This window comes from Neolamprologus brichardi, chromosome 10 (assembly GCF_056152115.1).
Source record: "Neolamprologus brichardi isolate AB-2024 chromosome 10, ASM5615211v1, whole genome shotgun sequence".
Classification (NCBI taxonomy): Eukaryota; Metazoa; Chordata; class Actinopteri; order Cichliformes; family Cichlidae; genus Neolamprologus; species Neolamprologus brichardi.
Genome location: NC_142113.1, coordinates 8,819,292 through 8,831,418, shown reverse-complemented (window position 1 = coordinate 8,831,418; position 12,127 = coordinate 8,819,292). Strand labels below are relative to the sequence as shown.

Below are 12,127 nucleotides of genomic sequence, written 5' to 3'. Positions count from 1 at the left end.
TAATTCTTGAACTCTCACGCGGTTAGGGTAACCATGTGAGAAAAACCAAAAAAAAACCCAAACAAATCACGCCATACAAAATGTATACTGCATATTAATAAATAATCTTTATTTAGTAAAGTCTGCACATTGCGCTTTGATGTCACACCCAAATCATTTTTAAAAATGGATGTTTATTCTCTGTAAAATTTCATATTTAGAATTTCTGTACACATTTAAAGGTACAACTTTTGTCACTACACTGAAGTGTCACCAAAGAGAAACAAAGTAGAAAAAAAAAAAAAAGAAAGAATAACCCAACAAAACCAAACATAAAACAAGATTCCTAAACTTTATCCCTACCATCACAGCTTGCAAAGCTTGATTATTGATTCCACTGTGCTTACCCCGATTTCCCCCAGAGAAGACCAACAAATAGCTAGGCTTGGTCAAAGAGAGCTACAGGTAAGGTGTGTCCAAGAAATGAGACGTGTGTTGGTGTGCAAAAGAGAGAAAAAGAGATGACAAAGAGAAGATAAGAATCACATTTACTATAAAGGAGAAGTGACTGAACAAGACACAAAAGGTACTCCAAGAAATCTTTCTAACAATGTTGCAGCAGTGGTCGTGAGTGTTTTTTTTCTTCCTCCCCCAGTAGGGAGATTTATTAGTGCAGTTAGTTGACACTAGTTGTGGCAAACCACTTTCCACAGACCGGCTTACTCCGCTCAGTGGCACGGCAGTAGTTTGTGAATTTCTCTTTCAGGAGCTGTCGGTACTGGTGGCGGTTATTGTAGAAAGACTGGTTTCTTTCTAGAAACGCCTGAATTTCATCCTGCGTGAGACAATTCTCTTCGTCGGAAGTCACTTCTGAATCATCCTGTTTTAAGAACACGAGCAGAATAGAGAACATGAGAGCCAGAACAGAGACGTAAGCTTCTGAATTTCTGTAGGCAGACTACAACTAAAGATGTTTTTTGTAACCAAAAGAGCTAACCAAGAGCTGAGAAACATACAAAGCATTTTAACTGGGTGGTTGAAGATGTATCTCACCGTAATTTAAGATGTAAGTTAGTGAACTTATTTTTCTCAGTTAATCATATCCGTCAGATAAATTTGCATGACATTAATAGTGAGCCACATACAAAGCTGTAATGCTGTGAATGCTATAATTACATGAGTGGTACTGTAAGTGTTCGATATACAAGTATAAGCCACTATTTTGAGGAAAAAGTATGTTCTGTAGATGCAACTTTTACATCCTGGTGACTTGTGGAAATTAAAGTTATGCATCTCTTGCAGGAGGTTAAAAATAAACGCCTGAGTAACTATGTGGGGCTGCTGCAGATATAGTGGCCGAGTGGTAAGATATGCTTCAAGAAGGACTGTGTCCAGAATTATTGTATTAATTCTAATTTTAAAAACCTGATATGTAGCTTAATGCAGAAAACAAGCCAGCTTCCCAGCCAGTTTTTAAGGTAGGTGTGCTGAGGTTTAACTGGGCCATGCTTGAATCCTTTATATTCATACTGATAATCATTTATTGTGCCGGTATTCCGTTTTAAACTTATGCAAATATACCTGAAATCAGAACACAACTTGCATGTGTGATGATTTTGTCAGGCAGCAATAAATCCAGATACAAGCTCGCTGGCTGAAGCTCACCTGAAATACAGGCTGCCTATAATCTTTGTAGGAATATAAAGTGTCTAGGCTCATCTTCTTGACAGTCTCCTCACTCACAACACTCATAATAAAGCTGCAGTTCATGTTAGTGTTGCAAACTTTGCATCTGCACCTAGGAGATCATTCATCAGAGGCTCTAGATGTAGACTGGAGTGAGTAGAGCAGCAGCAGTCAGAGTTTGTGCACTGGGTGAGAGAGATTGTGCTGCTCTGAGCAACTGTAGCACAGCAGTTATGTATAATTTATTCACACCATACTATCTGACTGTACGTTTTTACCATCCAGTCTCCAAAGCTCAAAAATGGTATTGAGGACGTTCCTGTGTAGTAGTTACTACATCTCTACTGTTAACATATTTCTCACTTACCAGAAGTTCTACAAGACTTATATTTGCCATTGCAGGCCTCATGTGAAGGCTGAGGTTTTTCTGATGTACAGTCCACGGTAACCGTAGAGCAATACTGGCAAATGTATCGCCACATAAGGTGGAAAAGATTTCTTTGGTTCGACATGTGTGCGTTGAAGGTGGACTGTGGCCTGTTGTGTTCCCATCTGACATGAAACCTTCACCTTTCTGAGCCTGTGAAAATGTGCATCATGTTAGTGGGTAAACAGTGCTAAAGATTTTGCATACAACATAAAAACAAAACAAAACTGTGTACTTTCTCGCCTTACCTCATTGCTACAGAACCCCTTGCCCTTCCTTTTTTTCTTTTTACTCTTGCACTGTGCGTTTTCCTCAGAGTGTGGCCAGCAATCAACACAGCTGTCTATTCCATCCTCCTCCTTGTCTTCAGCACAGTGATGAAGGTTTGGGTCATCTCCTTCAGAAGATAAAGAACCGTGAGGCAAAAATATATGAACAATATCCTAAAATGAATCTTTGTTCTCAAAACAGACCTGCTTCATCGTGGTTGCAGATTCCCTCGGAGCAGGCGATGTCAGAGCCTTCTCGCGATCCCGTCTCGCTGCCTTCCATACTTGAGGAGTAGCCGCAGTCACTTCCATTGCTGTGTGCTGACAAATCTGGAAAAATGGATGAGAACTTTTCTGTTTTCCAGTTTCAAACTAAGACCCGTGTTACTTATGCAAAACCCTCCTTAAAAATGCAGGACTGATGTCTGTGTACATTTGTTTTACCTTGTTTGGTGTTGTCTGGGCAACGACAGGAAGTGCTCCTATTGGTGGCGGCGGTCTCATCACAGCCGGCTTCATCCTCCTCATCGTGGCTTCCACAGACCTTGCAACTGCTCTCCACAGACTCAAGAGAACCCTGGGAGTGAGGCAAAGAGAGATGTAGCTGCAGAACAACAAAGATAAATAAAAAAGGAAAGCCAGATTATTAGATCATGATTACCTCATCAAGATTCTTCTCCTTGTCCTCTCCCTCCTGTTCAGATGTATCAAATCCGCACTTGTTTTTGCGTCGATTTTTTCGCTTTTGCCTCTTTTTCTCCTGCTTCAGCTCTTTGGCTCTCTCCTCCTCAGACAGCTCCTCGACAAACTGCTCCAAACGGCTGATGCCCTGCATCTTCTCCACTGCCATCTATGCATGTAGTGAAAGGGACATTACCTCAGAGTTGCAACAGCCACAGTGTATTTATCATCTGATAAACACGTAGCCATATGTACCTCAAAACTTTTACGTAGTGCATCAATTCCCAAATGGAACAATATCTGCCAGGTCTGCTCCTCGGCTCGGAGTTTCTGCCAGATTCTGTGGAGCCGCTCATAGAGATGAATACCCAGACAGGTCAGGACTTCCTCTTGTGCAATGTCAATGGTTTTTGCATGTCTCTCTCTGCGTCTTAAGGAAAAAGTTAATAAATAACAATCAATTGAAATCAGAAATTATCAAAAAGGTAGAAAATTACTCAAAATGAAAATTTGAATCTGACTTACTCATATCCTCCTGCAAACTCGGGCTCTGCCCTGCCGAGGAGATGAGCGATAAAGTCGGTTTCACAGCAGACGTGGATGTGCCGTTCATGGGGGCAACAGCAGAGTCCCTCATACAGCGCAGCACAGTACCCCTTCTCTTTATTGCAGTCCACCTCCCCAACCAAGATGTTATATGCCCTCAGCACTTTATTTTTACAGTCTGTGCAAAACCTAAGGACAAAAAGACAAAAAAAAAAAAAGACAAAAAACCCCCAAAACAAACACACTATTAGTTTCCTTTTAACAACGAAAAAAAGAACATTTTACAAATAAATGTTACGATAGTTAAAGATTACCTGTGTTTACGCAAGTATGTCTCCAGCGTCTCAAGAAGACAGGCACTGTCAATCAGTACCACCTCATCTCTGCACTCCTGAGACATCAGCTCCCACACATCCATCCAGCTTCCCCTGTGACATACAATTATTATACCGATGTCATTCCAGTGAACAGTTATCAGCTTCTAAACCTGCAGAAACTGTTTTTTGGAAACAGTGGAGATAAAGTCTATCCAATACTGACATGTCATTTTAAATAACACGTTATAACAGTTTGGACATTTACACAGACAGCAGACGTGTTATCATCATCATCATCATTAGGAGTCATATCTGAGGCCAGTTATTTTACCTCCCTTTAGTGAGCTTTGTAAAAGGGAAATCTCTAGCTCTTTAGCTTCTAAATGCTCTTCTATGTTGATTTCTATTGCCAGTATACATATTATGAAAAATGCTATACTGCTGTGAATATCAAGCAGAGGGGCTTACAGACTGACATGCTAATACCTTGATTCACATAACAGCATTATTATCAGCTTTAGAGGGATTGGCATAAGTTAGCCTGTTTTGTTTTCAACAACTTACTGACCAAACGCAACGACCACTTTCAAGCTCTTCAATGCCAACACAACACAACTGAATGAAAGATATGGGTGTAACCAGGAGTTTCAAACACTTTGATCAACAAGACTGAGTGTAAATGTCTTAAATGCATGACTGTTGTAGAGCATGGCTTTAAAAAAAAAAAAAAGTGTTCTTATTCACAATTCTGTTATAGGCATTTTACCAATTATGTGATTGTTGTAAAGAAAAAGAGAAACAATTTTTTTCCCCTTTTTCCTCACAGGCATATTTTTTTCCTAGCAGAGCACAACTGACACAACACTGTGAATATTTGTCTACCACAAATATATCAATAATGCCACTCGTTTGTTTATATACCTACTTTTTCTTCTTCGAAAGAACGTGTTAAGTTTTATTTAGAAAAAGCATCACGCAGCATGTCCAGAATAGCAGCTCTGACTCTGCTTCACTACTTGCAGCACAAGTAGCACAGTAACATGAAGTGTTGCTAACTAGTTTGCTGGTAAAGAACACTGAACTCAGTTTTCTTTTTCAGCAGAGCCACAACATATGCAATGGTATATGCAATGTATATACACTTATACTGTCACGCAAAGGTTTAGGGTCACTAATGAAACCTGAAGAACTACAATCAGCTGATTTCAGTTTGTGTATCAGAGGAGGAAAACAGCAACAGAGTTTAGAGGGTGCTTGGGTGCTTTGAAAGGCGCTATTTTTAAATAAAATGTATTATTATTATTATTATTATTATTATTATTATTATTATTATTATTATTATTATTATTATTAGAGTGTGAATATGGACATTTTTTTAAATTTGCACAAAAGGACGAGATAAATGGTAAAGTGGAAAACTGCATCCAGGACAGAAACAACCACATTATGCTGCTAACACAACTTCGGTTCTTTTGCAAGCATCTGCACAGACTGCATGCTAAAGCTAAGTTAGTAACTGCATTATTTTCAAGAAAAGTGTTGTGTGTAATATGTGGAATGGTGACTTGGGTCTGCAGAGGCAAACATAATCCTGTGAAAATGTGCATTATGTTAGTGGGTAAACAGTGCTGAAGATTTTGCATACAGCATATAAAAAGCAAAACAAAATTGTGTACTTTCACGCCTCACCTCATTGCTACAGAACCCTCTCATTTTACTCTTGCATTGTGCAACTCCAACACTGATCACAATAAACAGCATAAAGACCTCAACAAACATGTACAAACATTTGACCCACAGCATTCAATTAATTCGCATGAGTGTTGCTGCTTGGTGGTTACTCTCAAAACAGAGCCAAAGAGAACCCAATGAGAATCAATAAGAGAATTGATAAGAAAGGAATCAATAACGGAATCGGAATTGCTAAATTTTTATCAAATCCCATTACTAATGTGTACACAGGCCATTTTCAACAAGTTTACCTGAATACCTGATCATGTTAACACAGATAAAAACCGTGTTTTGTCTTCTGTCACAATTCTCTTAATTCTTTCATTTTGTGAAAAACAACATCTGAAAGAACATGTTAATGAGCACAGAGATAAAAGTAGGAGCATTACTCACCCCAGAGGTTTTGGCTTGTGTGTGTCTAAGGAGTGTAACTGGCAGCGTTTGTTCTTTTTACTTTTCGGAATAGCGTCAATCACGTCATTCAATTTTGCCCTGTTAAAGAAAATTGAATTAAATAAAAAATGTAAAAATTATAACGATTAAATAAAGCATTAGTGTAAGTACACTACTATCATCTCTGACACTAAACTGGAAAAGTGGCAGTAGCTACTGTCACTGCTTGTTAGAAACCTGAAAGCCTTGCGTGTACATATAAGAGTTAAAATTTTATATTGATTAACACTCTGACCTGTAATAAAGCACTGTATTTTTCTCTCCAGCTTACCCATGGATGTAGAAGAGCGTGTAGAGTTTCTTCACATCTGCCAAACATGTCTTTGTGACAGAGAGCATGCCCGTGGGTTTCACAGTGAGGGGCTCCAGGGCTGGGTTTCCCGATTCCACTAGATGTGAGAAGAGACGCTCCACACTTCGTCTGCAGCCCACGCATGGCACCAGCTGAGCTAGTGCACTGTACACCTCTCTTGATGCCACCATCAGAGCAATATTCAAGTCCTGCTGGTTCAACTTGGAGTGATACTGTGAGCCAAAGAATCACCACTGTTAGCAAATAACAGAGGGCAAGCTACCTCTTTTAAGCTAAGCTTGTGTAGGTAATAGGATTTTTTTTTTTAATTTTAGAAGAAAGGAGTAGAACAAAACTCACCTCAGAAAACTGTTTCAAGTGTGACGTGTTTATTTCGTGACTATCAACATCCATTACACTGTCAGAAAACTCCATTACCATCTGATGAGAGACACGAGGTAACTGTAAGGCTTAACTGTATTCCTGTGTTACATTTTAATGTATATCAAATTAGCATAATCACAGGCAAAACTGTCTCTTTGCTTTGACACCAATGGTACAGCAGTCACATGCTAGCTTCATTAACATTTATTTTTTTTTATTTTTTTTACTGTGGCTATACCAAAAGACAAAACAACAGCTTTCTCACCGTGAGTGTTTCATCGATATACAGGGGGATCTGTCTTGCCAGAAATGGGTATTCCTCTTCCCCCTCCCTGCAGATTGCTACTAGGCGTGCCATGACTTCCAGTTCTACCTGCAGATTACACACAGCAAACCCACTGATCAATTTGAACACAGGCTACAACGAGCTAATGCTAATCTGGTGCAGGTTACTACCGGCCAACAACACGATCAAGCGATCTGACAAATCACCTGGTGCAAAGGGTGCTAATTATCAGCCATTTGCTGAATTTAACTACATGTGTAATGGTGCAAATGCAGATATAGAAACTTGGATACAGATTTGTACCGACCCTAGATTTATCCTGCTAAGTTAGCAAAACAACCTGGTAAACGAGAGCTTCAACAGATGACGAGAGCTGTATTGCGTTTAATGTCGTTATATTCATTTGCATAAGTTTGGACCAAAATAATTCCAGTCATTAAGACGTGTTTATTAGCGCTGGCATTTTTATCGCTGAGCAGGACAAACCAGTAACCGGCGAGTAGCAAGTAATCATTAGCATGTTGGCTAATTTCATTTCCCAAAGCGCTTTTAGAAAGTGAGGAAGCCAGTCGGCGTATTCAGGACGCAATGTTCTCCTCATAACGGAGTGTATGACAGCTTAACACATACTTTATATGTTACAGTGTTGTTTTAGTTTCCCTACGCCCTGTCGATGCGAGTAAACTTGGTTAACTTATCAGTTTACTGATCGTCAGCGTCGCGAATCCTATAAAGCTAACGTTAGCAAGCTTGAATACGGCTAATATAAAGTTCAGCTGGGTGACTGGCTACTTAGCGTCCGACACTTTCGTCCATTTTTCTTACCAACACTTACACGATTGATTTTTATTATCTTGGCAGATAAAGGCGCACGACTACAACTAACTATTGATTTTACTTACCCTCTCCTGGAAGACTCCTTAAAGAAATAAACAACTGCGACAGTGAGAGAAGCTGCTACGGTGGCGGAATCTTCATTACTGATTTCACCTTTGCCCTGCTCACGTAGGCGCTGACGTCTTAAAGCGTGCGGCCTACAGAGGGCGCTATGTTGGCAGGAAAAAGTCGATTCACGTTCACGTTGTAAGTGTAAATTGAAACAAACCATAATCTTAGTGTATCATAGAGTATAGTATATCATATTATAGTTCGTGGCAAATCAGACATAAAACTAAACTTAAATAAATTCATTCATTGTAATTTACTGGATTCTTTAGAATAAACTGTTTTATGTTTCTAGAGCCGATGATAATGCTCATATGTTTGTGAGGATGGTGGTGGGAATAGACTCATGATAATGCACAAAGTACATAATTTTAAAATGATTAAACAAAGCGTAGATTTTATGGTCATATTTCGTTGTATGAATAACCACTGAGATTTGAGTAGAACATTACTGTGAGAAAAAGAAATAGGTGGTTAATAGCTGCATGTTACATTGAGGGTTAGGCTATAATTTTAGCTCATTTTAACAGTCAGATTTGACAGTGAAACAATTGTGATGGAGTTGAGCTTTATTCAAGGGGCCAAATAAAAATATTTAATGAAACAATTGGGAAATGCAAGCATTTTTCTTCACAATCCCCATCTTGTAGGGTCTGAAAAAATAACTGGTCAAATCAACATAGTGACAAATTATTAGTTTAATAATTTATCAGGAGTCCTTTGGAAGTTGCAAATTATGGACATAATTCAAAGATGTTTGCCATGCCCTTACTGCTGCTATTATAGGTTTTGCATGTGCATCTTTATTTTACAAATTGTGATCAATGTCATATTCCAAGCCTTCATGACACTTTTTTTCTTCCCATCATTTTACTACATTTTGATCTTAGTTTTGTGTCTAAACAATGCAATTTCTTCATTTAATTGTCCATTATTTTCTATTTAACCTTTCTATTTTGTGCCTGATCAATAGTTTGCATTTTGTGTTGAAGTCCATTTTCTCTCATTAAGTATTTTCTTTATGATAGACTTGGATAATGATGATGAGTGGTTTCATGGCTGGATGTTGTACAGGGTTTCATCTTTTTCATGGAAATGATACTGTGATCATTCACCATTTTGTCTGCTGCTGATATCCCGTTCCTTGAACTTAAAGAAGAAAGTCTGCACCTGAAGTCATGCTGTGGTACTACTTTCAGCTGCTCCTGTATTTCCAATATGTAGGGGTCATAACAGCAGGTAGCTCCGCATATTTGGTTTGACATATTTTTATGCCAAAGGCCCTTCCTGAAACAACCCTCAAAGGATTTTTTTTGTCCAATCCCAGGACTGAACTGGAAATCTTTTACTTGTTAAGTGAGTGTTTAAATCATTACTTTACTGTGGTATCCAACTAAAATAATTTTTTTAACCTGAATGCGTAATATGTATGGGCATAACTGTAACAAAGTCCTTCTTCATCTTCAGTTTAATGTCACTCACTGTGAGTGGAATGCAGAATCTAGCAGCAACAGATTACATGTTTAGAAAAATGCATACAAATGCAAAATAACTGAGCCTCACTGAATATCGTAGTTCATGTCCTCATTTATTCATCCATATACATATAAAAAGATATTTGCATAAAAATATTCTGCATAAGATTATTTTCAGCATGTAATCTTTTAAATGTCAGTTGTCCGGACTTTCAACGTCTGTCACTCCAGCAGTAACAGACATTTAAACAACCTTTAAAATAACACAAATCCTTTTCAATGCACAGAATTACCAGAATTTGACTGTAATTCCATAGAAATGTAATACATATATCACAAAACAATTTATGAACATGTACAGCAGCAAAATACACAGTGAAAAAAAAGTGCTACAACTAATCGTGTCCACAACTGAGTTGGTCAATCCTGTCATGACATTGGCAAGCAAGAAAAACAGCAGCTGATTCCTGCTGACAGCTTGAATGAGGCACAGTCTCCCTATTTCACCGCTCTTTTTGTCACCATCGTAGTGCTTTTTGTATAAATTCCATGACGAAGGTACAAAGTGACAGCCGGATGCTCTTTTAGAGAACAACAGAATGATATCAGCCAAACCGAGGCAGGACAGGAAAAACAAGGACTGTGCGACACTCCAGAGGCAGAAAGGGAAATTGGCCAAGCGGCGAGAGACTGGTTCCACAAGCGTCTGACATGCGTGCAAAGCAGCATACAGGGCGAAACTTCCCAACAAGAGGCTAACGAGTGTTCTGAGCCACTCTCTAACATTGGTTCGTGGCTGCATCACATAAAGTCCAATTTGAACTCCTGAAAGGTAGATGGCCACATAGCCAAATATAGAGAACAGGCCCTCTTTGTTAGCGTGCAGAAAGTCCTTTTCTCTGTCACTATTGTGGATGATAAAAGCTTTGAGCCCTGAAGTCTCCAGAGTGAACTGATAAAATCCACTGATCAGAAGGGCAAAGATCCACAGCAGACTGGTTGGTAAAACAACTAAAAGCACAGAGACCACAACTCTGACGATGGATAGTGTGAAGAAGAAATTCCAGTGGACGCCGTATTCTGTCACGTGCTCGTGGTAGCTGGTCATTTTGACACTCACTAGCCTCCCCATGCCAATAGCAACCAGGGGCCAGACAGACAGGAGCTGCTTTGCAACATGACTCATTTTGGACCCTGAGATGTTCCTCCTCCGTGCTTCAGGGCACACCAGGGCATTTGCGAAGATAAACGCTCCAACTCCGAAGTCCATAACCCCTGTGCCATAGGTCTCCGTCTTAGCATATCGTCTTGGGAAGAAACTGAAGTCTACGGCCAGAATGCTGATGGCTGTTTTCACATTTACAAACACCCTGAAGAGAGTCACAAAGGGAACCTGATTGGATTCAACGTGACTCTGCAGAAAGGCGCTGACAGTGTTCTTCGGGCACCCACAGCAGATGTAGCAGAACACACAAGCAGAAAAAAAGGTCAGGCTCACGGCGACCTGGTGGAGAACGCTGCTCAGAACAGTGCACGACAGGACGAGGGGTACAATGAGAGCACAGAGGTCTAGAAGCAGGTGAGAAAACAGAGGGTGTGGTAGTGGCAGGTTCCCTTTGGCTTGATAGTAAAGTATCAAAAAGAGCCCTCTGTTGACAACACACACTGGGGAGAGGAACGAGCCCAGGGCCACCTCTTCCAGACTGGTCCCATTGAGATTGCTGACAAATGCCTCCTTCAGTTCCCTCTGAGCCATGGCCTGCACACATTTGAATTCATTATTTTAGACGCTGAAAGAAAATTACTGGTAAAATCATTGAATACGCAACACAGGCAGTGGAAGATTAAAGCATCATGTGTTGATTTTGCTGGGACAAGGATAGACTTTCTGAATAAAAGCTGAGCGTGTCCAGAGGTGTCACGGACATACAGGCGAAGCAGCCTTTATTAGTAGACACTGACTTTTAACGAAGTACTGGGAAAAACAATGTACGTAGATCATCAGCTGGATATGAATTTTAATTTGAACTTGCAAACATAATTTCACCAGTGCTTACTCAGTGCGGGATATCAATTCATTTCTCTCGCCTGCTCTACGTCCTTTACACGCTACAAAGATTATTTACAGTTTATAAGAACTTACCCAAGGTTTGTCTGTTGCGGACTGGAAATAGCTTACAGATATACCGGTTTTACAGCATTTCTAATTACAACTGCTGAAAGCCAGGAGACTAACCCAACCATGATGTCTGCACCTACAGAGAATGCCTTCGCTCATTTCCGTATTGGTTCTTTTGACGCATTCACGGGAACTCGGATTTCTGTCAACTTCCAATGATAACGGCGCAAATATTTTTTGTGCATGTTTAATTAAACGACTGAAAAAAGGTATTTACTTACTATTTGTAAGATTTTAGATTTCACCACCAAAGAGGCTTAGTATCATCGACAGCAAATAAGTAATTTATTGGGCCCTTATTGTGGAAGCATATTGGAGGACGTAACAAGAAAACTATTATAACAATTATAACATCGAATTAGCTGGTCATTAAAAAGTTAATCTTGCTAGGTCATAAATGTCCCAGTTTTAGGGAAACATGTCCCTCATAGAAATCCCAGCCGGTGCTGGATCACAGGTACATCTGGGTCCGTGAAT

General features: G+C 39.7%; 2 protein-coding genes across 2 annotated transcripts; both read right to left on the bottom strand.

Annotated features, from left to right (window-relative positions):
- Positions 1–93: 93 nt before the first annotated feature.
- ggnbp2 (gametogenetin binding protein 2) lies at positions 94–8,059 on the bottom strand. Its single transcript, XM_006799561.3, has 14 exons — positions 7,954–8,059; positions 7,031–7,138; positions 6,742–6,822; positions 6,361–6,614; positions 6,030–6,128; positions 3,903–4,016; positions 3,568–3,777; positions 3,298–3,472; positions 3,023–3,211; positions 2,806–2,938; positions 2,566–2,691; positions 2,341–2,489; positions 2,033–2,245; positions 94–859 (listed from the first exon to the last, which is right to left on the bottom strand). Exons 2-14 carry the CDS (start codon positions 7,121–7,123, stop codon positions 656–658), a joined length of 2,040 nt encoding a protein of 679 aa, XP_006799624.1. The 5' UTR covers positions 7,124–7,138; positions 7,954–8,059; the 3' UTR covers positions 94–655.
- Positions 8,060–9,572: 1,513 nt separating this feature from the next.
- Positions 9,573–11,746, bottom strand: pigw (phosphatidylinositol glycan anchor biosynthesis, class W). The gene is made up of 2 exons (XM_006799563.2): positions 11,615–11,746; positions 9,573–11,230 (listed from the first exon to the last, which is right to left on the bottom strand). The coding sequence occupies exon 2, from the start codon at positions 11,225–11,227 to the stop codon at positions 9,761–9,763; it is 1,467 nt and encodes a 488-aa protein (XP_006799626.1). The 5' UTR covers positions 11,228–11,230; positions 11,615–11,746; the 3' UTR covers positions 9,573–9,760.
- Between the last annotated feature and the right edge of the window lie 381 nt (positions 11,747–12,127).

Coding starts and splice junctions, on each gene's coding strand:
- ggnbp2 (XM_006799561.3), bottom strand. CDS start 7,123: ATGGCACGCCTAGTAGCAATCTGCAGGGAGGGGGAAGAGGAATACCCA. Junction 3,212..3,297: donor CACTACGTAAAAGTTTTGAG/GTACATATGGCT, acceptor CTACATGCATAG/ATGGCAGTGGAGAAGATGCA. Junction 2,939..3,022: donor AGGAGAAGAATCTTGATGAG/GTAATCATGATC, acceptor CCTCACTCCCAG/GGTTCTCTTGAGTCTGTGGA.
- pigw (XM_006799563.2), bottom strand. CDS start 11,227: ATGGCTCAGAGGGAACTGAAGGAGGCATTTGTCAGCAATCTCAATGGG.